Source organism: Microcebus murinus, chromosome 10 (assembly GCF_040939455.1).
Source record: "Microcebus murinus isolate Inina chromosome 10, M.murinus_Inina_mat1.0, whole genome shotgun sequence".
NCBI lineage: Eukaryota > Metazoa > Chordata > Mammalia > Primates > Cheirogaleidae > Microcebus > Microcebus murinus.
This window is the reverse complement of record NC_134113.1, coordinates 33,311,981-33,335,088: the sequence shown is the minus strand read 5'-3', so window position 1 is coordinate 33,335,088 and position 23,108 is coordinate 33,311,981. Positions and strand designations below refer to the sequence as shown.

General features: G+C 36.3%; 1 protein-coding gene across 3 annotated transcripts in view; it reads right to left on the bottom strand.

Moving 5' to 3' along the window:
- The window catches only part of SLC6A15 (solute carrier family 6 member 15), a 50,862-nt gene extending 28,802 nt beyond the window's left edge, over positions 1–22,060 (bottom strand). The window contains exons 1-3 of one of the 3 annotated variants that reach the window (XM_012740823.3): positions 21,974–22,060; positions 3,352–3,822; positions 176–333 (exon numbers count right to left, since the gene is read on the bottom strand). In XM_012740823.3, the coding sequence (XP_012596277.1) occupies positions 176–333; positions 3,352–3,640 (447 nt within the window). In that variant the 5' untranslated portion in view covers positions 3,641–3,822; positions 21,974–22,060. Of the gene's footprint in view, positions 1–175; positions 334–3,351; positions 3,823–8,008; positions 11,988–21,973 lie in introns of those variants that run through there. The other 2 variants (XM_020287948.2, XM_076007129.1) reach the window with 2 other exon arrangements.
- Positions 22,061–23,108: the final 1,048 nt, after the last annotated feature.

The following is a 23,108-nucleotide window of genomic DNA, read 5'->3' as shown; positions in this document are numbered from 1 at the left end:
TAGTATCTCTCCTAGGCCATAGAACATCCATTAACAAGATTGCACTGTATCAATATTTATAGCTTGTTTTGCTAGAGTTGTATAGAAACACACACTCAGAGGTTTTATTTAAATGTGAATCATATTATTCAAACCCTGTAAAGATTACAAACATACACCACACCAGGGAACTTACTACACAACTTGCAAATCCAATCCCGCCCAGTTTAGGGCTTATGTAATTCCATACACCAATGCTGCCTCGCCGAATTCTTTGACCCACAGAAAGTTCCAGGAAAAAAAGGGGAATACCTATTACCAGAAGTAGTATTAAATATGGTAAAAGATATGCACCTACAGAAACAAGAACAAATAAAATAGATTATATTTTCAATAGTTACAGTAGAGAATATATTAACTAAAAGATAATTAATTAAAAGATAATATTTGAGTTTCTGTATAGCATAATTGCAGAAAACTTTAAAGAAAATGCAATTTCATTAATTTAAACTTTATAGATTTTGAAACTTAAATTTGCTATGAAGAATTTCTGATAAATAATAATTATTATAAAGTAAGAATATAAATAATTGTAGTTTAATTTTATTGAAAGGGTAAAACAGCTCAATTTTCCATAAAATAATTGATTCTTTAAAATTAGCTGTTTTCTGGAGTATGTTTCACAAACTCCTAGAAATCTTATTCACACAATGGTTATGAAGTCATTCATTGAATTTATCCCAACTCACTGAAATCACACATTCTAAATCTGACACATTAGAATGAATGAGATTTTATGGTACTGACACTGACTTTTTTTTCCCTAAGTAAAATAACATCTATGGCTGCATAGATTGAAAAAGAAAATAAAGAAAAATAGCTTCTACCAGTGACACATGTCATTTTTTCCCATAAATCCTTCATATAAGTACACTTCATGAATCAAATAATTACTTGTTTTCCAAAATTCTGAGAAAAGGTGGTGAGAGTGACTGAGAAATTAAAATATTTAATGTCTACTGTAAAAATATATATGCTATTATCCTTATAATAGTTTCCATACTTAAAAAAATATTTTTCAGCTGAGTCACAAATGAAGACAGATGACTACTGATTTAAAAATGAACCTGAACAACTTGACAATGTTAGTACCAGATTCTATTAATTGTATAAAAAAGATAAAAGTTAAACCTGTCTTCATTTCCACATGAGAATACATATGCAAATTATTATTAGATAACCTCTGAGCTGAGCATTTTACATTCAGATTTCTAATCTGGAGTTTTGTCCAACTAGATACTGTTCTGTGTAGCAGTTAAGTAATGGATGGTACTAATTCTCTTTTTTTATAAGAGGCCATTTACTTTCCTTTTCCCTACTTTAAAAGTAGGAATAAATTTGGGAAGCTATTCAAATTGTTTTGATAGTTATTCAGCTGAAGAAATAAATAGTACTATATTTTTCAAATTATTTATCTCAGTATCTGTATATGTCTGTAATAATGACAATATATAAGAATTTCTCCTTATAGAGTGGTTGATACATATTCTCTACTTTCCTATGTTTGATTTTCAGTCTTTCACACTTAGTTGATTCTACAAAAGAGTATGTAAAGCATTGATGCATTAGCTTATAAAAGTATTGAAATTCTAATTCTAAAATGATTAGTAACATTCAGGAACTGCTGACCTAAAAGTGTTTCCGAAAGGTCTGAAAGTGAATTTTAACACCTGCATCAAATCTTAGATTATGAATGGGTTGTTTACATGCATGTTAATGACTAAGAAAAAAAAGAGAGAGACAGTATTAAGACTGACTCATTGGCAATCTTTTTTCAGTTATGTATGCATGACATGCTATTGGATACTTAGCCCTTTCTTCTAACTCAAATTACTCAACATTAGTCTCCATAGTAAAAATAATCACAGCTAAAATATAATCGAGCATTTACTATTTGCCAAGTACATATCTAAGCACATTACATGTAGTTATTTATTTAGTCCTTAGAAGAATCCAGTGAAGTAAGTACAATTATTAACCCTATTTTACAGTTGTGGAAACTAAACCTGAAGAAGTGAGGTAACTTGTAACTTGTGAAAGGTCACATAGCTAGTGGGAAAAGAGCCAGGCTTTAAACAGTCAAACTGACTTCAAAACGTGACCTGGTAACCTCTATACTTTAGCACTTATTAAGGTTAACCATTGTGCTTTAAGTATAATATCTTTAGACAAATCAACTTATATCAACTCTATCATTTTTTTCTACTTTATTAATAGAAAGTGCTTCAATTTTTTTTTTTTTGCTAATACCCAATTACTAAATATAAAATCTTTTAGAGCTCTCCAGAAAGAAATTGTACTAAACAAAGTCAACCTGGTTTTTCAGTGAAGACAGCCTTCTACCAGAACAGTATAGCCAACAAGGTTTATTTCCAAGATGACAGGTCTCAAAATCAGAATTTATCTTCTGCCAGTCTTGGTAAATGGAATGATTTGTGACAGACAAAACAGCAGGGTAGTGCATAGTTGTGTATAGTCCATTTGATAAATAATTCATATATAATGTTACTGACTAGCTGAGGAGCTTGTCAATAGAGTGATGGGCAGTGCATCACCAACTTCATGCATTGATCCTTCCCTCTCAGACAGATTTGTCAAACAGGCTACTATTTCCAAACCTCTCATTTGCGCCTGCTTGAATGAACTGAAAGATATCTTAAACATATTTTGTCACTATTACACCTCAGCCTTTTATCTGTTAGTAGAAAATATTTTTTCTACTCTTTGTGTGCTGAAATGTAATTTATGGAATAAAAACTTTGAAGCTGAACATATCCCAAAATATTACAGCATTTGAAAATGATAACAATTCATTTGAAAACCATAATAATTCATAAAAAATCATAATAATTACATGTCATTTTTGCTTTTTTGGAAAAGTGAGGCAACTTAAAATTGAGTTAATAAGTCATGGAGAGAAAATTCTGTCTTCCTTCACCAGTATTGTCTTATATCAGAAACTTTTGGTCATTCTTTAAATGGAATAACTGATAGACACAAAGGATGCAACATATGTTAGAAAATTTCCAGTCAGTAATTCAGAGATGTTTATAACATCCACAGAAAGAATTGAAGAATGTATTACTCTTAAGCAATCCCTGAGGATTCCTAGCAAGCCAATCTGCTCCTATGGAAACCTAATCTGAAAACAGAGCTAGGCTCACTTCCCCCAAATGAGTCTCCCTAGCTATACAATGGAATTCATAGTTTCAAAATTAATGAGACTGGCAGCAACAATAGGAGCAATTTGAGAAAACCAATTGCAATTTACGACAGTAATTTATCACTTAAAAAAAAAAACAAACAACTTACCACCCCCATTCTTCTGGCATAGGTATGGGAATCGCCACACATTCCCTAAACCTACAGAAAATCCAACCTGGGCCAGGATGTATTGTAGTTTACTGTTCCAAGCTGGTCTTTCATCTTCGATTTCAGATTCTTCTTCAATATCTGTATCTTTCTCTTCTTGGATATTAACAATTAGTTCACTCTTTTTAAAAGCATCATCAGCTGAGTCTTCATTGGAAAGAAGGTCTTTGACAGACTCAATAACCTCATCGTCTAATTCTCTTTTTACCACCTTGCTATTCTTAGGCATTGGAAAGTACAGGAAGTATTATTTTTAAAAACTCTTTTAGCAACTGTTAGTTCTTTTTTTTCTAAACAAAAAAATTTTACTTGGTATGAATGAAGAATGAGGATGATACCAAATAAATCCTTGATTCAAGGTGATAAAGTCTTATGGATCCTGGGTCTGTATGACCAATATTCTGTAGGTACCTGTAAAATTGGAAGTTGAAATGTGATAATATTTAATGATGAAAAAATATTTAAAATACTGGATCACCCTTTCTTGTTAATTTTTATGATGAACAAGGGTTTCTTTCTAGAGAGTATAAAGCATACAATTGTCTTTGGTCTTTCAGAGCTTAATATTTTCAGAAGTGTAAGAACTGTAAAGCACATATAAGTTTCATACACATTTTCTTTTAGCTAACTTCCACCTTCTTACAAAAATCTTAGCTATACCCCAATGCATAATGTATATTTTGTTCATTAGTAATTAAAACTTTGTGACCCTTTTCTTAATTCTTTTCTTCCCTGACTAAAGTAGATCTTTTCTTATATATACCTTATTTTATTCTTTAGAGAATTATATATACAATTGCTTGCCAACTCTGTAAATTTGTCTTATAAATAACCTTTTCTGCTCACATATTCATCCATTCACTTATTTGATTAACTATTATGGGACTTTATAAAATAAAATCATTACTAAAACACATACTGTATGCTTTTAAGAAGTTTATATCTAATAGAGAGAAAGGTACATCTCAAATAACTATGCTACATTGCAGAATTTAAATGATCTAATATCATTACAATAGGAAATATCAGGAATTTAGATAAAATTAGAATTGGGCAGAAATGTAATGAGGCCACACCAAATACAAGGAACATTATAAAAGCAGCAGGAAATGGGGGGGAAAAAACATGATACACATGAGAACATTCTTCTAAGCAATTCAAGGAAAACACTAACATCACTTTGAGATTTTTCTCTTTTTATTTGTATGTTATATCTCATATTCTTTTCCCTATTCAGAAACAGACCAAGTTAAGTGTACAACGCATGTTCTATGGAACAAATACATTGTCTATTTTAAAAAGTGACTAAACATATGAGTGCTTTTCTTCAAAGCTGGATTGGGAAGCTTTAGAAATTTTAACCTAAGCATTCTGCAATTGATTGCTGTTAAAAAAAAATGGAATTTCTTGATAGAACTGCTATTAGATTTACATTAAAAGCTAAAGAAAACAACTGTCATACTTCAATCTTTAATCTTAATGAGCAAGACAGTGCTGGGTAACACAATGAAAAAAACCTTACCCACATAACTAATTAATTTATGACCTTTAGATTTGGATGATGTTTAGTTGTTTTCAAAATTAAAATATATACCCTAAGAGCAAATGTTTACTTATGCAGGATTTGGTAACAGAGTAAACTGTGAAAGAAATATGAAAAAGAAGCATTCCCAAATTTTGAGTAATAGACATATCTCTCTCTAGAATAAGTGAAAAACTTCTCACAGTGACTATTTTAAAGAAGCCAACCAGGTTTTTTTATATATATTTATTTATTTCATCATATTATGGAGGTAAAAATATTGTTAGGGTTACAAATATTGCCCCTGCCCCCCTCCCTCCCCCGATGTGTCCAATCCCCTGGTGGTGTGCATCACACACATTATGGAAGCATACACCCCTTTCCTCTCTCCCTACCGCCTGCCCACCACCTGATAAAAAATTTTGTTTTGATTTTTTTTTGACATTTTGGTTACATTGTATATCTTTGCCTCTCCCTAAGAAGGGTTAGAGTTATGCCCTTCCCCTCCAAAATACTCGCCACCTCTCTAAGATTGGGTCCCCCCTCCGAATCCCTGGTTTTAATCAGTCAGTACCAATTTGATGGCGAGTAGATGTACAGCCCATTTTCCATGTCTTGTGTTGCCTCACTTTGGATAACGGGCTTAGGCTTAATCCAGGATAGCATAAACGGTGCTAGCTCACTGTCATTTCTTGGGATTGAGTAATATTCCATTGTGAGCATATACCACATTTTAATTATCCACTCATGAATTGATGGGCTCTTGGGTTGTTTCCATGACCGTGCAATAGTGAATTGTGCTGCTATAAACATTCGGGTGCAGATGTCTTTATAATAGAGTATCTTATGCTCTTTTGGGTAGATGCCCAACAATGCTATTGCAGGGTCGAATGGTATTTCTATTTCTAGCTGTTTGAGGTATCTCCAAATTCTTTTCCACGAAGGTTGCACTAATTTGCAGTCCCACCAGCAGTGTAGGAGCGTTCCTGTCTCTCTGCATCCTCGCCAGCATTTGTTGTTTTGGGATTTCTTGATATAGGCCATTCTTACTGGGGTTAGGTGGTATCTTATTGTGGTTTTGATTTGCATTTCTCTAATAATTAGAGAAGTTGAGCATTTCTTTATATGTTTGCATGCCATTATTCTGTCTTCTTTGGAGAAGTTTCTTTTCATTTCTGTCGCCCATTTCTTGATGGGATTGTTTGATTTTTTTCTTGTTAATTTTAGCGAATAGAATTCAGCAGCACATCAAAAAAATAATTCACCATGACCAGGTGGGCTTTATTCCAGAGATGCAAGGATGGTTCAACATATGCAAGTCTATAAATGCAATTCACTTCATAAATAAAATCAAGAACAAAGACCATATGATTCTATCAATAGATGCAGAAAAAGCATTTGACAAAGTCCAACACACCTTTATGATAAAAACTCTTAACAAAATAGGCATAGATGGCTCATACCTTAAACTTATTAAATCCATCTATGACAAACCCACTGCTAATATCATTCTAAATGGAGAAAAATTGAAATCGTTCCCCCTTTGATCCAGATCTAGACAAGGGTGCCCGCTATCTCCTCTCCTATTCAACAGTACTTGAAGTCCTAGCAATAGCAATCAGGCAGGAGAGGGGTATAAAGGGCATTCAAGTAGGGGCAGATGAAATCAAACTCTCGCTCTTCACCGATGATATGATATTATACCTAGAAAACCCCATGTATTCTTCCAAGAGACTCCTAGACTTGATAACCGAATTTGGTAAAGTTTCAGGTTATAAAATCAATATACACAAATCAGAAGCATTCATATATGCCAAGAACCATCAAGCAAAAACTCAAATCAAAAACGCAATACCCTTTACTATAGCCCCAAAGAAAATTAAATATTTAGGAGTATACCTAATGAAAGATACAAAAGATTTATACAAGGAGAACTATGAAACACTAAAAAAAGAAATTGCCGAAGATTTAAACAGATGGAAAAATCTACCTTGTTCATGGATTGGTAGAATCAGTATAGTTAAAATGCCAACCAGGTTTTGATAAGAAAATAGTTTATAAGGTTTGAAATTGTATGTGTTTAATTTGCATTATTTTCCTTTAGAGATCAGTAAATATTAGTGGAATAAATGAATCATCATTGCAATCATTGAAAAACTGAAATAAGCTAATTTTGTAACAATTTTTCCTGGAAGAAAACAACCCGACATATAAGAAGTTGTGTTTGTGATATGTGAATTATCCAAACTAAAGGTCTACATTTATTGAATTATCTAAATATAAAAGGCATTGGCATAGTAACAAATGATACATGGATAAGAACATGTTTGTGTCCTAGCTCTACTATTTATTAACTGTGTTAATGCTGGTAATTAAATCTCTCTTTACCTCAGTTTCCACAATAAACATTGATCTCTTATTCTTTTTGCTTTTTTTCATGCAAATAGAAAGGGTAGGAATATATCCAAGTTTAGAGACTATCACAGTAAAAACACCATTTTATAGAGAAAAGCTTTTTAAAAATAGTGTTAAACATGAACCTCCATCAAATTAAGTATCACATTATCTTCTATACATTCTTCTATACAAGAAATACAACAATTTCTTCTATACAAGAAATACAATTTCTTCTATACATTTTTGCCCTTTCAGAAAAAGATACACAAAAAACTCAAAATGAAAAATAACACCTTTGGATACTACTATAAGTTTTTTACATATAAATGAATAATCATTGTCAATTTACATAAGATTTGCATAAGACATCCTTTGGCAACATTTACACTTAAAAATTCTGATCATACTACCTGAAGGTCATATATTCTATTTTAAAAGATCAGTACCTAATGTAAACAATTTAAGTGCAACATTATATTTATAAATAAATATACATAAATACATACACTCATATCATATAATAACCCTATGAAATCTTTATAAAGTTTAAATAACTATACTAAAAAGGGACTTTAAATATGTTTTTGCATGAATTTAGAGCTCCTTTACTATTATAAGCAAAAAAATGTGTCAGAATATTAATGTTATAAGTAAATAATTTAAACTCTTTTTGCTTACTGTGTTTCTTACTTTCTCCTACTTCCTGATCTTGTCTGGGATAGTTTTCAGGAGATGTGGGGAAGGAACATAAATAAACAATGAAGTTTTCACAATAACCTGTAAGTCAAGGGGGGAAATGTCATTGCCTGGAGAATAACTTTATCTTACACTCATATTCTCAAAGTTTAAACTTGTCTATCAGATGAACAAACAAAGAAATTTAAAAGTATAATATTCTATAACTAAACATGTATTTTTTGGTTTTGTTTGTCTTTTTGCCTCAAGACCCTGCACCCACTGATCAGAGCCATTTGTTTCTTATACACAGCTTCATATAGCCAAAAGTAAAGATATATTAATATATTGAGTTTCTAGTGATATTTGTAAAAACTTAGTATAGAGACAATTTGGAAGCCAAATTAATTTCAAATTTTCAAGAACTGCCTTTTTTTTTTCTGAAGTTCATGGGCTCTCTTTATTTCTTTTTTTTTTCCATATGGACTGTATTATATTCATAAATATAAATAAAAGCCAAAGATAATTTGCACTGAGGAAATACATCACCAACATTTTTATAAATACAGGACATGAAAGTCTAATCAGGCATATTTTACTATTTGAATGTCATAGTGCTTTCTAAAAAAATCAATAAACTTAATTATTTTAGAGCATTTTTAGGTTCACAGCAAAAGAGAATGGAAAATACAGAGAGTTCCCACATACACCCTTGTCACCCCACACATGCAAAGCTCCCCCACTATTGACATCCTGTACCACAGTGGTACATTTGTTACAACTGATGAACCTATACTGATACATCATTGTCACCAGAAGTCCATACTTCACATTAGGGTTCACTTTTGGTGCTGTAAATTCTGTGGGTTTGGACAAATATATAATGACATGTATCCACCAGTATAGTATCATACAGAGTAGTTTCAATGTCCTAAATAACTTAGGTATTAGTCCATAAGTGTAGGCCATAATCATAAACTAAAAAGAGATTAAGAAGAAAAGTTGATTATTGCCAAAAGTGTATTGCAATTGCTACATCTGTGAGTAGAATAAGAAATGAAGCAGGAATCTCCAAGAAGCAAGTGAGGCAGAGGAGCAGTGTGCAGCTAGGTTTAGATGATATTGTCTAGATTATATTGTCTTAAATATGATCTAGCTCACATTCTGGTAAAAGGCAGGCTATCAGCCAGGGCACTTTGGTTCTCCAACGTGTAGTCTCTCCAAAATGTTAGCTCCACCTTTTTTACATCATAAACTCATTCTATAGATTTCCAACAGGAGCCAAAAGAAGGTAAGCCCAAGACACTAGTGCTATTGAAGCCTCTGTTTGTGTCACATTTGTTAATGTTTCACTGGCCGAAGCAAGTCTCAAAGTCAAGTCCACATTGATTCAAGACTAGAGAGATAAACTCCACTTCTTGATGGAAGGAGCAACAAAGGCATATTGCAAAGGACATAAGTAGAGGAAAGAGAAAAATATTTTCAACCTTTTTACAAATAATTTTCCACATTTGCCCAGTTAGTTTCCCCCCTGCCCCGGAGTTTGAATCTTGAGGAAAGAAACAAAGAGATCAAAAGTTGGCATCTCATCCAATTCCATGAAAAGTATTATGCCCAGCAACCACTACCGTAGTCATGGATCCTGGTTCCTGGTTTTCAGAACTATTTTCATTCTTGCCCTTTTCCGTCTCATTGCCAAGCACCTCATTGTTTCTTTGAGTGCCTGTGACTCTGCTAATGTTATTTTTCTTTTGCCTAGCATCAGTTTCTACAGCCTACAAACAAAGAACCCTAAGTAAGACACCAATTATAAATGAAAAAAACATTGTTATCTTTTCATTCATCTATCTCTGTGTATGAACAATAATATACAAAAAATGTTGACAACTTTACATTATTTAACATTGGACTTATATTTACATTCTTTGCATTCTCCTATTTTTGTGTTGCTTTAGCTATCTTCATGTATTTTTCAAAAGGAATCTATTTTGAAACTATTGAAATTAGATCCAAAACTTTTTGAAATCAACATAATAAATTTCTAAATCAGTGGTCTTCAACCCCAACCATTTTATGTGTTCTTTTTCAAGATTGTTTCACTTGTTCTAGGCTCTTCTTTCCACATAAATTTTGAAATAAGCTTCACAATTTTCCACAAAACCATAAAAACCAGCCTGCTGGAGTTTTAAATGAGATTGCATTAATTTTATGGATCTATTAATATTTGGGGAGCACCGACATCTAAAAAACTGAATTTTCCAATCTGTGTAGTTGGTATAGCTTTTATTTATGTCTTTTTTACTTTCTTTCAAACATGTTTCAAAGATGTCAGTATACTAGTCTTGCACATCTTCTGTTAAATTTATATGCCTAATTAGTTTTAATTATGTTCTTGGATATGATTTACTTTTCTTCTTAGTTTTAGGTTGCAGTTGTATTTTGCTGGTATGTGGAATAAAATTGATTGTTTTTATCACAGACTTTCCTACAATGATGATAAATCAAGTATTGTATTTTCTTAAAGATTCTTTAGAATTTCCACTTATACAATCATGCCAACAGTAAATAAAGATAATTTAACCTGTACTTTTCAAATTATTTACCTTTAATTTCTTTCCCTTGACTTATTTTTCAGGCTAGGACATCTACTAAAATGTTGAATAGAAGTGCTAAGAGCAAACATCCTCATTTATGTCACAGTGTTGATAGGAAAGTAGTCAATATTTCAGTAAAGAAAAAGTTAGTTATAAACTTTTACATAGATATCAGTTTAGTGAGGTTACTTTTAATTCTTAGTTCAGCAAGGTTTTTATTTTGAATTATGAATCTGTTGAATTTTTACACATAATTTTCTGCCTTTATTAAGATAATTATGTAACTTCTTAGTCTGTTCATATAGCATATTATATTAATTAATTTTGCATCTTAAACCAATGTTTCATATATGGGATAAACCTCACTTAGTCATAATGTGTTACATTTTTAATATATCACTGAAATAAATCTAATATTTTGTTATGGACTTTTTTCAACTACAATTATGTGAATGTGGATCTGCAATGTTTTTTCCTGTATTTTGTTTCTCTGGTTTGGGTGACTTCATAAAAAAAAACTTTTGAAATGATTTCCCTTTTATTTTCTCAGAAAATATGTGTAGGATTGCTTTTATTTCTTCTTTAAATAGTTGGCAGCACTCACCAATAAAGCCATCTGGGCCTGGAGTTTTCTTTCTGAATATATTTTTAATTAAAAATTAAATTTCTTTCATTGATACACAGCTACTTAGATTTTCTTTTTCTTGTTATGTTGGTTTTGGTAAGCTATCTTTTTTTGAGTAATTTTTCTATTTCATCATGAAGGGGTCAAATTTACTGACACAAAATGTTTCATTAATATTCCACATTTTTTTAAATATATGTAGGATTTGTAGTCATATCCCACTTTTTGTTGCTGATTTTGTTTTGACCAGTCTTGCTAATATTTTTCACTATAAAATTAACAATACTTTCTTTCTGTAATTCTTGCTCCATCTTTCAAAATGTTTTGGTTCCCAAACTATTGTTATAATCTGTTTTGAAATTATATTATAGTAAATTTTAATTAACATTTCCAGTGAAAGTATGCAAAGACTGAAATAGCAGGCAGGTACTTGCATCTTAGAAATGTGGGATGACTCAAACACGCTTGCCTGTGCTGTCTAAGTTTTGGCACTTACCATAAGGTTAATATTCTCTAATAAAGCACTAAAACACCAGTAAAGCACTAAAACACCAAGGTTATCTCCATGACCTTGACAATTCAAATTTTACTGAAGAAAATTTTTTTTAAAAAATTTGAACTGTTCTGAACATTGAATCTTAAATTTATTGTGGATGCAAACAAAATATATATTTCTAATTTCCAATAGGATAGAAAGTAAGGCATATCTGAATAAAATAGAAATATGGCAACACTGAAGAAAAACTAGCACAACATGTCAATTAGTTTATAGTTATGGAATAATTGCAAAAAGAAAAAGACAGGAGACTTGATGAAAAACTAAAATAATGATCTTGACAAATAGTACAAAATATTTTCAATAATATCAAATTTAACACAAAAATTTCTTTTGTAAATTATATCTCTCTTTATATAAACTTTTTGCATTGAGCAAAAAGATAAAAATCACAGAGCTAATCAAAAGGGAGGGAAATTTTTACAAATGACAATATCAAGTCATAATTTATACTTCATTAAATATATATTTTGCCCAAAAAGGTGAACTATAACACACCTATCAGAATGGCTAAAATTTTCATAAAAAGTAGTAACACTAAATATCGAAGAGGACGTGAAGAAACTAAATCAATCATACACTGCTAGTAGAAATGTAAAAGAGTTATAGCCACCCTGAAAAAAAAAAAAGTTGGCAGTTACTTTTGTTACGGAACCAAACTGGGTCTGGTTGCCAACATGTTAATGGAAAGCCAAACACCAAAGCACCAGGTTTTTTATAGAGAGAAATGTACAAGGAGTCTGACTCAAATGCCTCCCTGAGTTAAGGGCTAGGACAGGTTTTATAGTCAGAGGGTAATGAGGCGTGATCTGATTGGATCTTGCAATGAGATCATGCCAGGAGATGTGATCTGACTGGATCATGCCATGGTGTCACATTAGGGCTCCACCTGGTTGGATCATGGATTATGCCATGTGGTGTCACCTTCCTAATTCAGTCCCCATTCCTTGGTCCAAGCACTGAGATTCTGCCTGTGGTTCAATGCTTGGCTCATTTAGGCATGCTGAGTTTACATAACTTGTAATGTAGGGATTCATGACAACTGAAAAACAACTCCTGGAGAGTTTTCAAGATGGCTGACTAGAAGCAGCTGGTGTTCGTCTCTTCTTCAGAGAGCAATCAGTATATTCATCAAATACCCATATTTTGAACAGATCATTGGAGAAAAATAAAACACTTGAAAGTAGCAGAGAACTGACGAGGAGACACCAAGGGTAGAGACAGAAGATGGACTTCCAGTGCAGGGCTACTGAGAGCCTTGAGCAGCCCCTGGACCCAAACCCAAGGAAGAAGCAAGCAACAGACCTTCAGGGCTCTGCATTCGTGTCTTGGACCTTTGCAGTTTGTGCTACAGCATAACTTCTCAACCTCCATAGGCCTACAGAGAGGCATGGTGAGTTGCTGAGATATCACACTGAGGCACTGGCTTTGGAATCCTGGGCATCTGCTCCCCAAGCAAAATGGGGAGCCCTTATCCCCATGCTTCAAATCTTTCCCTGAGAATGCTTCTCTCCCATGCTGAGCCAAAGAGGGAGGGGAGAACTTGGGCAGTCTCTCACACCTCAAGGTCAAGTTTTGCCACTGCATCTGTAGGCCATTATTGGACCAAGGAGTGTTCAGACTGAGCTCACTGCTCCTGCAGAGTGAGACATACCCTGCCCACCCCATGGCTGATCCACAGAACAACAATGATTGGCCTGCTTGAGCGTTCTGTGGCAGCCTGGGACCAGCCTGCATCTACCTGTCTTGGTTAGAACCATAACTCAAGGGACCTGAGGACTTTTCCTGTGGTCCAATCCCATGCTCTCAGGACTCTGTGGCATTGTTAAGGGGCATGGAAGAGAGATGTGTGAAGATCTCAAGTGAAGAATGAGCCTGTGTGGGCAGAACTAAGAGGAGAGTGTGGTGTGGGACCTGTGCTGCAGCCAATGCACAGAGAAACCCCTCCCCCAGCAGTAAAGCTGAGAAAGCAAGCTTTTAGTCTTAGGATTCTTGGTGGGGAGGATCATAATCTGCAGAGACATTGCCACGTGAGTGTCATTGCCTTTTGACTCTCCTGGCCAGACTGGGCTGCTATAGGTAGCCAGATGTCAGAGGGAGATTCATCAGGCCAGGGGTGTGAGAGAAGAGTGAAACTCACTTCCATCTGCTGGACTGTGAATTCCAGACTGCCCCTCCTCCACAAGCAGGTTCTTTGGCATGGTGGATCTTCTTCAACACCTCCCTGAAGGCTTTCTCTAGTGGCCCAGGAGTCAAAATCTGACCCCTGCTGAGATAGCACTTGCAACCACCTTTGGGGAGCCTAAACACAAGCCTTCCACACCCAGCCCCTCCTAGGCTCACCCACCCATTCCTGTTGGTAGGCCCTTGGGAGTTCAAAGGCACTGTCCATTGCCTGAGTGCTTCTCCTGATTGACTAGGCCCAGATATAAGTCCCACAAACACTTCTGTAGCTGGCTTTCTCCTGCAAATGCCACCTACTGGCAGGGAGGTCAACTTGCACAGTCCATTTCTTGGCTGACTTGTACCTGCAAGCACCACCTACTGACCTGGAGATTAAACTGGACATCCCAATATCATTCATACTGTTAGAAGTCTACAGGGCTGCAGCAAATGACAAGATTTCAGAGACCTCCATCTCCTCTTCTCAACAGGAAGCTGGGAATCTGCCCATACACATAGTACATCATTGCTACAGCCTACAAATAACTACCAAGTGAGAAAAACACCACACTAAGGCTATTTATAACTGAGGTAGTCATGTAGAACCTAACCCCCCTAAAAGTACCCACAAGCAAAGTCAAAGATCCATACTTAGCATATGCTACAGCTACGTCCTTATGAGGGGGGAAAAGTGGCATCTAAACAAGAGTAAAATCAAAAACAAGAAGTGATAGCCTCTCTAGATAAAAAGGAATCAGTGCAAGAACTCTGGCAATATGAAAAAACAGTGCAGTGATACCTCCAAAGAATCATATTAGCTCTCTCATAAGGGACTGCAAACAAAAGGAAAAATTTGAAATGTCAGATAACAAACAATAATTCAGAGCATGAATGAAAAATTCATGGAAAAGACAGATATTTTAAAACAGCAACAGAACTTCCCTAAATGAAAGACTTATTTAGAGAATTGCAAAATACAGTGGAAAGTTTCAACAGCAGACTAGAACAAGAAGAGAAAATTTTACAAGCTTCAAGACAAAGATTTTGAATTAACCCAGTCAGTCAAAAACAGAGAAAAAAAGAATTAAAAGAAATTGTTAACAAAGTCTTTGAGAAATATAAGATTATCTAAAATGCCCAAACATGAGAATTATATGTATCCCCGACAGAGAAGAAGAAAAAGCAAAAAGTATGGAAACCTTCCCTGGTCATGCTGGAGATTTATACATCCAGATTCAAGAAGGTCATCAAACTCCTGGAAGATTCATTGCAAATAGGTTATCACCAAACCACACAGACTGTGCAAAGTCAAAGTGAAGGGGAAAATCCTACAAGCTACGAGACAAAAGCATCAAGTAACTTACAAAGGAAAACCCATCAGAGTAACAACAGAATTCTCAGCAGAAACTAACCAAGCCAGAGGGACTGCAGTCCTATCTTTAGTATTTTTAAACAAAACAACTGTCAGCCAAAATTTTGTATCTTACAAAACTAAGCTTCGTAATTGAAGGAGAAATAAATTTGTTCCCAGACAAGCAAACACTAAAGGAATTTGTCACCACTAGACCTGTCCTCCAAGAAATGCTCAGACATGCTCTAAACATTGAACACTCTCCAAAGTAAAAACACTCAAAAGTAAAAATTCACTGCTCTTATAAAACTGTAACACAAGGGAGAACATAAAGCCACTAGGTAACCATCAACAGGATGACTAGAATGGTATCTCACATGCGAATATTAACATTGGATATAAATGGTCTAAATGCCCATTAGAAGATATAGATTAGTGGAATGGATAAAAAACCACAACCAAAATATCTGCTGTCTCCAAGAAACCCATTTAACTGGTAAGGATTCACATAGATTCAAGGCAAAGGCAGGAGTAAAAACATTCTACAAAAATGGAAACCAAAGTAAGCAGAAGTAACTATTTCTATATCAGATAAGACAGACTTTAAATCAACAACAGTAAAAAAAGACAAAAATGGTCATTATATAATGATAAAGGGACCAATTCAGCCACTGCTGAAAGATTGAATGCCTTTCCTTTAGAATGAGGAAAAGACAAGAATGTCTACTTTCACACTCTTATTCAAAATACTATTTAAGTTCTAATAAGTGGGAAAAGGCAAGAAAAAAGGAGTACAGTCATCCCTTAGTATTGTTGAGATTTTGGTTCAAAGACCTCCCATGAATATCAAAATCCTCAGATTCTCAAGTCCCACAGTCAGCCCTGAGGAATCTTTGGCTACAAAAAGTTGTATTCATGGGTTCTCCATCCCACAAATACTATATTTTCCACCTGCATTTGTTGCATCCATAGATGCTGAAACCTTGGATATGGGAGGGCTGACTGTATAATGCATATATATGAAAAAGGAAGAAATAAAACTTTTCACATTTGCAGACATTCTGATGTTGAAAATCCTAAGGAATCTACAAAAATACCTCCTAGAATAAGTGTTTCAACAAAGTAAGTCATAGGATTCAAGATAAACATATACAAATCATTTATATTTCTGTATTAGCAATAAGTGGACACAGAAATTAAAAATACAATAGCATTACCATCTCTAAAAAAATGAAATACATGAAAATGTAACAAAACATGGACAGTATTGTTTTTGCTGAAAACTATAAAGTACTGGTAAAAGAAATGAAAGATCTAAATATATGGACAGACATACCACATTCATGGATTTCAAGATCAACATAGTAAATATGTCAATTCCCCTTAATTGATATATGGGTTTAGTACAAAACCTATCAAAATCCAAGGAAAATTTTTGTTTAAACAAGATTATTCTAAAATGTACATAAACAGGCAAAACACTAGAATAGCTACAAAAATTTTAAAGCATAAGATTGAAGTAGGAGGAATGATTTTACCCAATTTCAAGACTAATATAGCTACAGTTACAAAGACTATATGGGGTTGGCAGGAAGAGAGACACATAAATCAATGGAACAGAAGATACTGCCCAGAAAGAAGTGTACACACATATGTCCAACTGATTTGTTATAAAGGTACAAAAGCAATTTCAATGAAGAAAGATAGCTCTTTTAACAAATGGTTCTCAAAACAATTAGACATCCCTAAGCAAAAATATAACCTCTACCCAAACCTCACACCTTATACAAAAATTAACTCAAATGGATCACAGATTTACACGTAAAACATAAAACTATAAAACTTTTAGAAAAAAATCATCAGAGATGATTTGGAAATCTAGGTCTAAGCAAAAAGTTCTTAGACATGACAAAAGCAATAGTCATCAAAGCAAAAAATTATTTTTGCTCAAAATTAAAAACTTTTGCTCTTTGAAAGAACCTATTAAGAGAATGAAAAACAAGCTAAAGACTGGGAGAAAATATTCAAAGACCACAAAGTACTAGTATATAGGATATATAAAGAACTCTTAAAACTAAACTATTAAAATTAGAAAATTTGTTAAGAATATAAAGGGACATTTCATTGAATATTACTTATGAATAGCAAATAAGCATATAAAATGAGATTTAATATTATTAGCTTTCAGGGAAATACAAATTAAAACCACAGTAAGATTGTTGCTATATATCATCAGAATGGTTACAATACAGTGACTACCAAATTCTGACAAGGATACAGAGAAAATGAATCATTTATTCACTGCTGGTGAGAATATAAAATTTTACAACCACTTTTAAAAAGACTTTGGCAGTTTCTTAAAAAACTAAACATTCAACTGTCATATAACCAAGTAATTGCACTCCTGGGCATTTATCCCAGATAAATGAAAACTTATGCTCCATAAAAACCTATACAGGAGTATTCATATGGCTTTGTGGATATAAATAACCCAGATGTCATTCAATGGGTGAATGGGTAAACAAACTCTAGCACATCCATACCACAGAGTATAACTCAGAAAAATAAATAAACTACTAATTGATATACACAACTTAGATGAATCTACAGAAAATTATGCTGGGTAAAAAAAGACAATTCCAAAAGGTCAAATACCATATCCTTTCATTTATATAACATTCTTGAAATGACTAATAAACATGGAGAACAGGCTAGAGGTGACTAGGAGTTAAGGAGATCCTGAGAGCAAAAGTGAAGTGGTTATGGTTATAAAATGGTAACACAGGGAATTCTTTAGTAATGGAACTGTTCTGTAACTTCACTGCATTAATGTCAATATTCTGATTAGGATGCTGTAGTATAGTTATTGCAAGGTGTTACATTAGTAGGAAATTTTGTCAACAGCTCACAAGAACTCTCTGTGTTATTTCTTAACATCTATACATGATTCTACAATCATCTCAAAATTAAGATTAAAAAAACCAGAAACCTATCCATTTTTATGCTGACATAACTGGCCAAATTAGTGAATCCACTAAGCTACTTCTCTAATTTTATTACTAAAAATATTGAAAGAGGAAACTTTCTTGTAAATATGTAAACAACAACAAAAATAATGGAGTCAAAATACCCATTGGCATTTGTACCTTACTAATTTGACAGGATCTGATGCGTGACTTCTACTATACTAAGGGTGCTTATTTGCTGTTGTTTTCACTTTAGAATATTTTAAATGTATATTTTGAATAAATAACACAATAATATGGTTTTAAAGGACACAGAGTGAAAAATATCTTCCTGCCCTTCTTCCCAGCACATACAGTACCATCTCTAGCTTGCTATAAGTAAACAAAGTCTTCCAAAGATTTTTTATGTACATTCAAGTTAATATATATATATACTGTATATATATTCAAGTTAATGTGTTTTCTCCCCACCCCCTACCTGCCTTTATTTACACAACTATTACTATATACATAATTCTATATCTCAGTTTTTTCACTCAAAAATTTTTTCAGTAACCTTTTATCTCAATACAATAGCTTAATTTTTTTTAGATAACTGTATGGTATTCATTGGTGTAAGTGCACCATATATTTAGATCTGATTCTGATAATTTGCTACTACAACATTCCAACAATTTACTCTGTATATCTTGCATTTCCATATCTGTAGAATAAATCACTAGAAGTGGAATTGCTTGATCAAAGAGTATGTGCTTTCATAATTTTGACAAATACTGCCAAATGACCCTTTATAAAAACTGTGTCAATCTGCACTACTACAAGCAATATGGATTGCCTGTTTCCTTCTGCCCTCTTCAATACAATAAGTGATCTCTGATCTCTGCCAATCTGCTGGGTGAAAAAGCTCCCAGAGTAAACATTCTATTTAAAGACAACAATCAATTAATCTTATGTGAAAAAATACCTTAGCACATTAATTATAAGGAAATTATGTGATCTTCCAGGCTGAAAACAGTCCTATCCTATATCAAGAGATATCATGCATTTAAACTTATCCTATATCCCAGTTTATCCTTAGGGCTTCTTATTCACAGCAAAAAAGATGATAATTATTGGTCAAAGTTAATATTTAAGCAGATAAATATATCAAAAAAGTATTTACTAAAGACTGCCAGAAGAGTAGTACTATAAGCAAATTGGAAATAAATCTGAAAATTGCTGCCATGTAACCGTGAATGTTTTTCATGTATCAGACTATGTCTGTGGACTTTTGTTAATAATGCCATCTGCTCAGAAGCCATTTCAAAATCTACTTTGCATATGAATATATTAATATATCCAATCATGCATAGGGATGTGGTAATAAAGAATTAACATACTCTCTACAAGAAGTTGAGAGAGAAATTAAGAAGTGAAAGCAAAGTTTATGTGAGATTTTGATAGCCACAAAGGTCTCCTTCAGGTCTGCCATTCTAAGTCAATGGTTCTTGTGATTGCCTGAATGAAAACCCCAGAGTTAAAAGGAATGTAAATTTCTTACTTATTCACATATAAAGTTTATTTTATCACAGGAGAAGTATATTGTCTAACATGCACACAGTACAATTTGAACTGTGATCATTAGGTAAAGTAATGATTATAAATATGGAGTTTAGGTTTTAGTAACTATTCTGGCTTATTTTAAATGTTTCAATAATTGACAAGTAAGGCATCTCATCTGATTATTGGTATCCCGAATACCTAAGTTATCCAATTTTCAAATTCTTTACTATTTCTTATTCATTAATGACAGAGTACTTATCTCCTAAACCAGAAACATATATAAATACCTTTCTTAGTTCCATTAAAATACTTCATCTTGAGTTAGATTGGAATTATAAAATAATATTGAATCAAGTACATGATGTGCAATCAGAAAAAGAAAAGCTTATCAACAAACAGTAAAATATTACTCTTTCAAAATTCTAATTTCTGTCCGAGAAAAGAACGCATAGAAAGTTTTCTTCAGTAAAAAAAATTGGTCAATGAATTTAACTTGAAATTGAATTTGTTGGTATAATATAGTTTACTCCAACAAATGTACATGGAAAAGCCAACGCACAAAAATAAAATCGTCTGATTCTATGGTCAAAATACCTCGAATTTAATAGGAGAGAAATACACTGTTCAAAGAAAATTCAGCCCATCATCAAGTATTATGTACAAGTTAGGTCGAGTCCTAGGCGCCTGAGACATAAGTAGGTCTGTATTTCAGGACTGTTCTCGCAGAAACGCGGCTGGGTGGGGCGGAGAGCTTCGTGGGGCTGCGTCTGCAGAGAATAATCCCCCACAGCAAACATCTCGTGCCCGGCATCCCGGAAAAGCAAGCTGGCACTGACAGGTATAAAATCGCTTTTGCAGAAGGGGCGATGAGGAGCCCACATGAAGCACACAGAGCAGACCCCCTTCATTCCTCCCGTACTGCTTAGGGTAGTGAACCGCCAAGATGGTGCAGTCTAAGATCGGGTCTACCTTTAAGACCTGGCGGGGAAAACGGCCGGACCAGAAGAAACGGTCGCAGTCTCATTTGCATAAGCACCCAAACACTGCCGACGTCACCGCGCCCGAGTCCGGACCCCGCCCCGTCTTACTCCAGCCCTTCCCCGCGAGCGAGGAGGGTGGAAAGGGAAAGCGGGACGCTGGAGAGCTGGCACCTGGGGGCTTCGCCCTCCTAGAACGCACGTCAGGCGCCGCTTCTTGGCTCAGTGGGAAAGAACTCCCGCCACTGAGGCCTCTGCCACTGGGTGGGTCTCGCGTACTCCCGGGACGCGTCGGGCGTTTTGATTCATTCATATGCACAACAAGGCTGGTGCGCAGGTTGAGACTGAAAGCCTTTGCCTGTGCTCAAAACCGCCTTCTGTCCCGCCACGCACAGACCAGCCAAGCGAATGGAAGGTAGAAACCACCTAAGTTTCCAACTGCTTCCCATCCTCTCCTTAAAGCCCCAGCATCACCGCCCTCGCCGTCCCACTCTCACAGTCCAGGATGGGCAGAGACACGCAAGCCGCGATTTCTCCAGCAGCCACGTGCCTGGTGCGCGGCGAAAGGCCCACTTTCGGACCCTTTATCACAGGATGCCTGCCCCAAGCAAAAAGGGAATGGTGGTCACGTGAAGACACTCTGCCTTCCGTGGTCGCCTTCTGCAGTTGCAAAAGCAACCAGAAGCGAATGAGGAATGAGGCTCGCTGCTCTCCCCGCCCCACCGCCCACCTGCACGAGGCTCGGCTTCCAATCACCTCGAAAGCGCCTGTTTCCACCCTGACCCTCCCAACTTTCCTCTCGGACTTCCCGGGCGTCGGACCCCACCCTACAACCTCGACTTGACTTGGAAATGAGTAGGTCTCTGGGGATGCCGTGGGTAATTTCCACGACGGGAAGGAAGGGAGGATGGCGGCACGTTTCGACCCATGTGCTTCCTCCTAGATGTGCAGCCTCTGCACCCCCCCGCCCCCGATTGTGCACGGATGCAGAACGCGGAGACTAGAGGGTCGCTCGCCGAGCCCAGCTTCTCCCTCCCAGGGCTTTTGAGCCATTCTCCCTCCATCCGCCCCAGGACGGAGCACGGGATCCATCCGTCAATTCGTTCCCAGTCTGGGTCCCCGGGATCCCAGGTGGCTAATGGCGAGCCCCACCTCGCCCCGAGCCGTGCCTTTAGCGTAGGAGCTTGTCATTACCGTGAGTGTGTCTTGACCCAGAGCCTCTCGCTGCTTCCACGTCCTGGCTGCAGCAGTCGCGAAAGGGTCCAGGTGGCTGTGGCCGAGGCCCCAAAGGAGCTATCTGGAGAGAAGCAGCTGCTTGCCAAGGGCGGGCCCCGGGGCTGGGTTTAGGAGGTCGCTGCCCTGCAGCCTGGCACGGAGAGACTAGTGAGCGCCTGTGTGTCTGCCAGGGGAGCAGCACGGGATGCGGGCGCGCGGGTGCGCGTGTGCGCGCGCATGTGTGAGTGTGTGTGAGTGAGGGTGTGACGGAGGCGCCCACGTGCCCGGCCCGCCCGCGCCGCGGCCGCCGCCGAGCTGCGAGGGAGGAGAGGTTGTGGGCGGCGGCGGGGCGCGGAGGAGGGAGCAGGGTGCGCGGGCTGGGCACCGCACCTCCCCGCCCCACACCCCTTGACGCAGAGGCCGCTGCGGCTGCCCCGCCGCGTCCTCCCCGCGCCCGGGGCTGGGCCGGGGAAATGCTGGATGGACCTGGGGAAGCCCGCTCCAAAGCAAAACAAAATAAATTCCCCCTGCCACCCGATCTTCCCCCAGCGCACTCAGTGGGAAGGATGGGCACCAGTTGGCGGCCCAGCCTTTGTCTCAGAGAGAGTAACAATAGGAATGGTCCTACCTCGCGTCCTCGCGTATTCTCCAAGAGTCAGGAACGGGACTAGAAGTGGGTGACTCAAAGAACCCTTTCCCCCAGCGTCCTCTCCCAAGCCAGCCATTTACATCCCTTGCAAAAGAAAAGCCTCCGGGCTTTGGCTTCTTCAGGCGGTGGCCTGATAGTGCTCGGTGATTCTGGCCAGGTTATGAAAGACGGTTTTAGGGAGCTGGTCCTCCCCCACCCTATGTGGATCCCTCAGCATCCCACTCTTCTCCACCGGGTCACTTTACGAGATGAAGCCTGACTGACTTCTGGCAATTAAGGCGTGCGCATAATTGAGCCACGTGGAGAATTCCTAAAATATACATCGCTAAACACAAAGCTTAGCCTCCTTTTGAAAATGGCTGAATTGTCCCCTCAACAGGACTATACTCTAGGAATTAAATTTCCCGTCCTTGAAACTTTCAAAATTTGAAAGAAATGCGAAATGATCCTAGAACATATTACAGC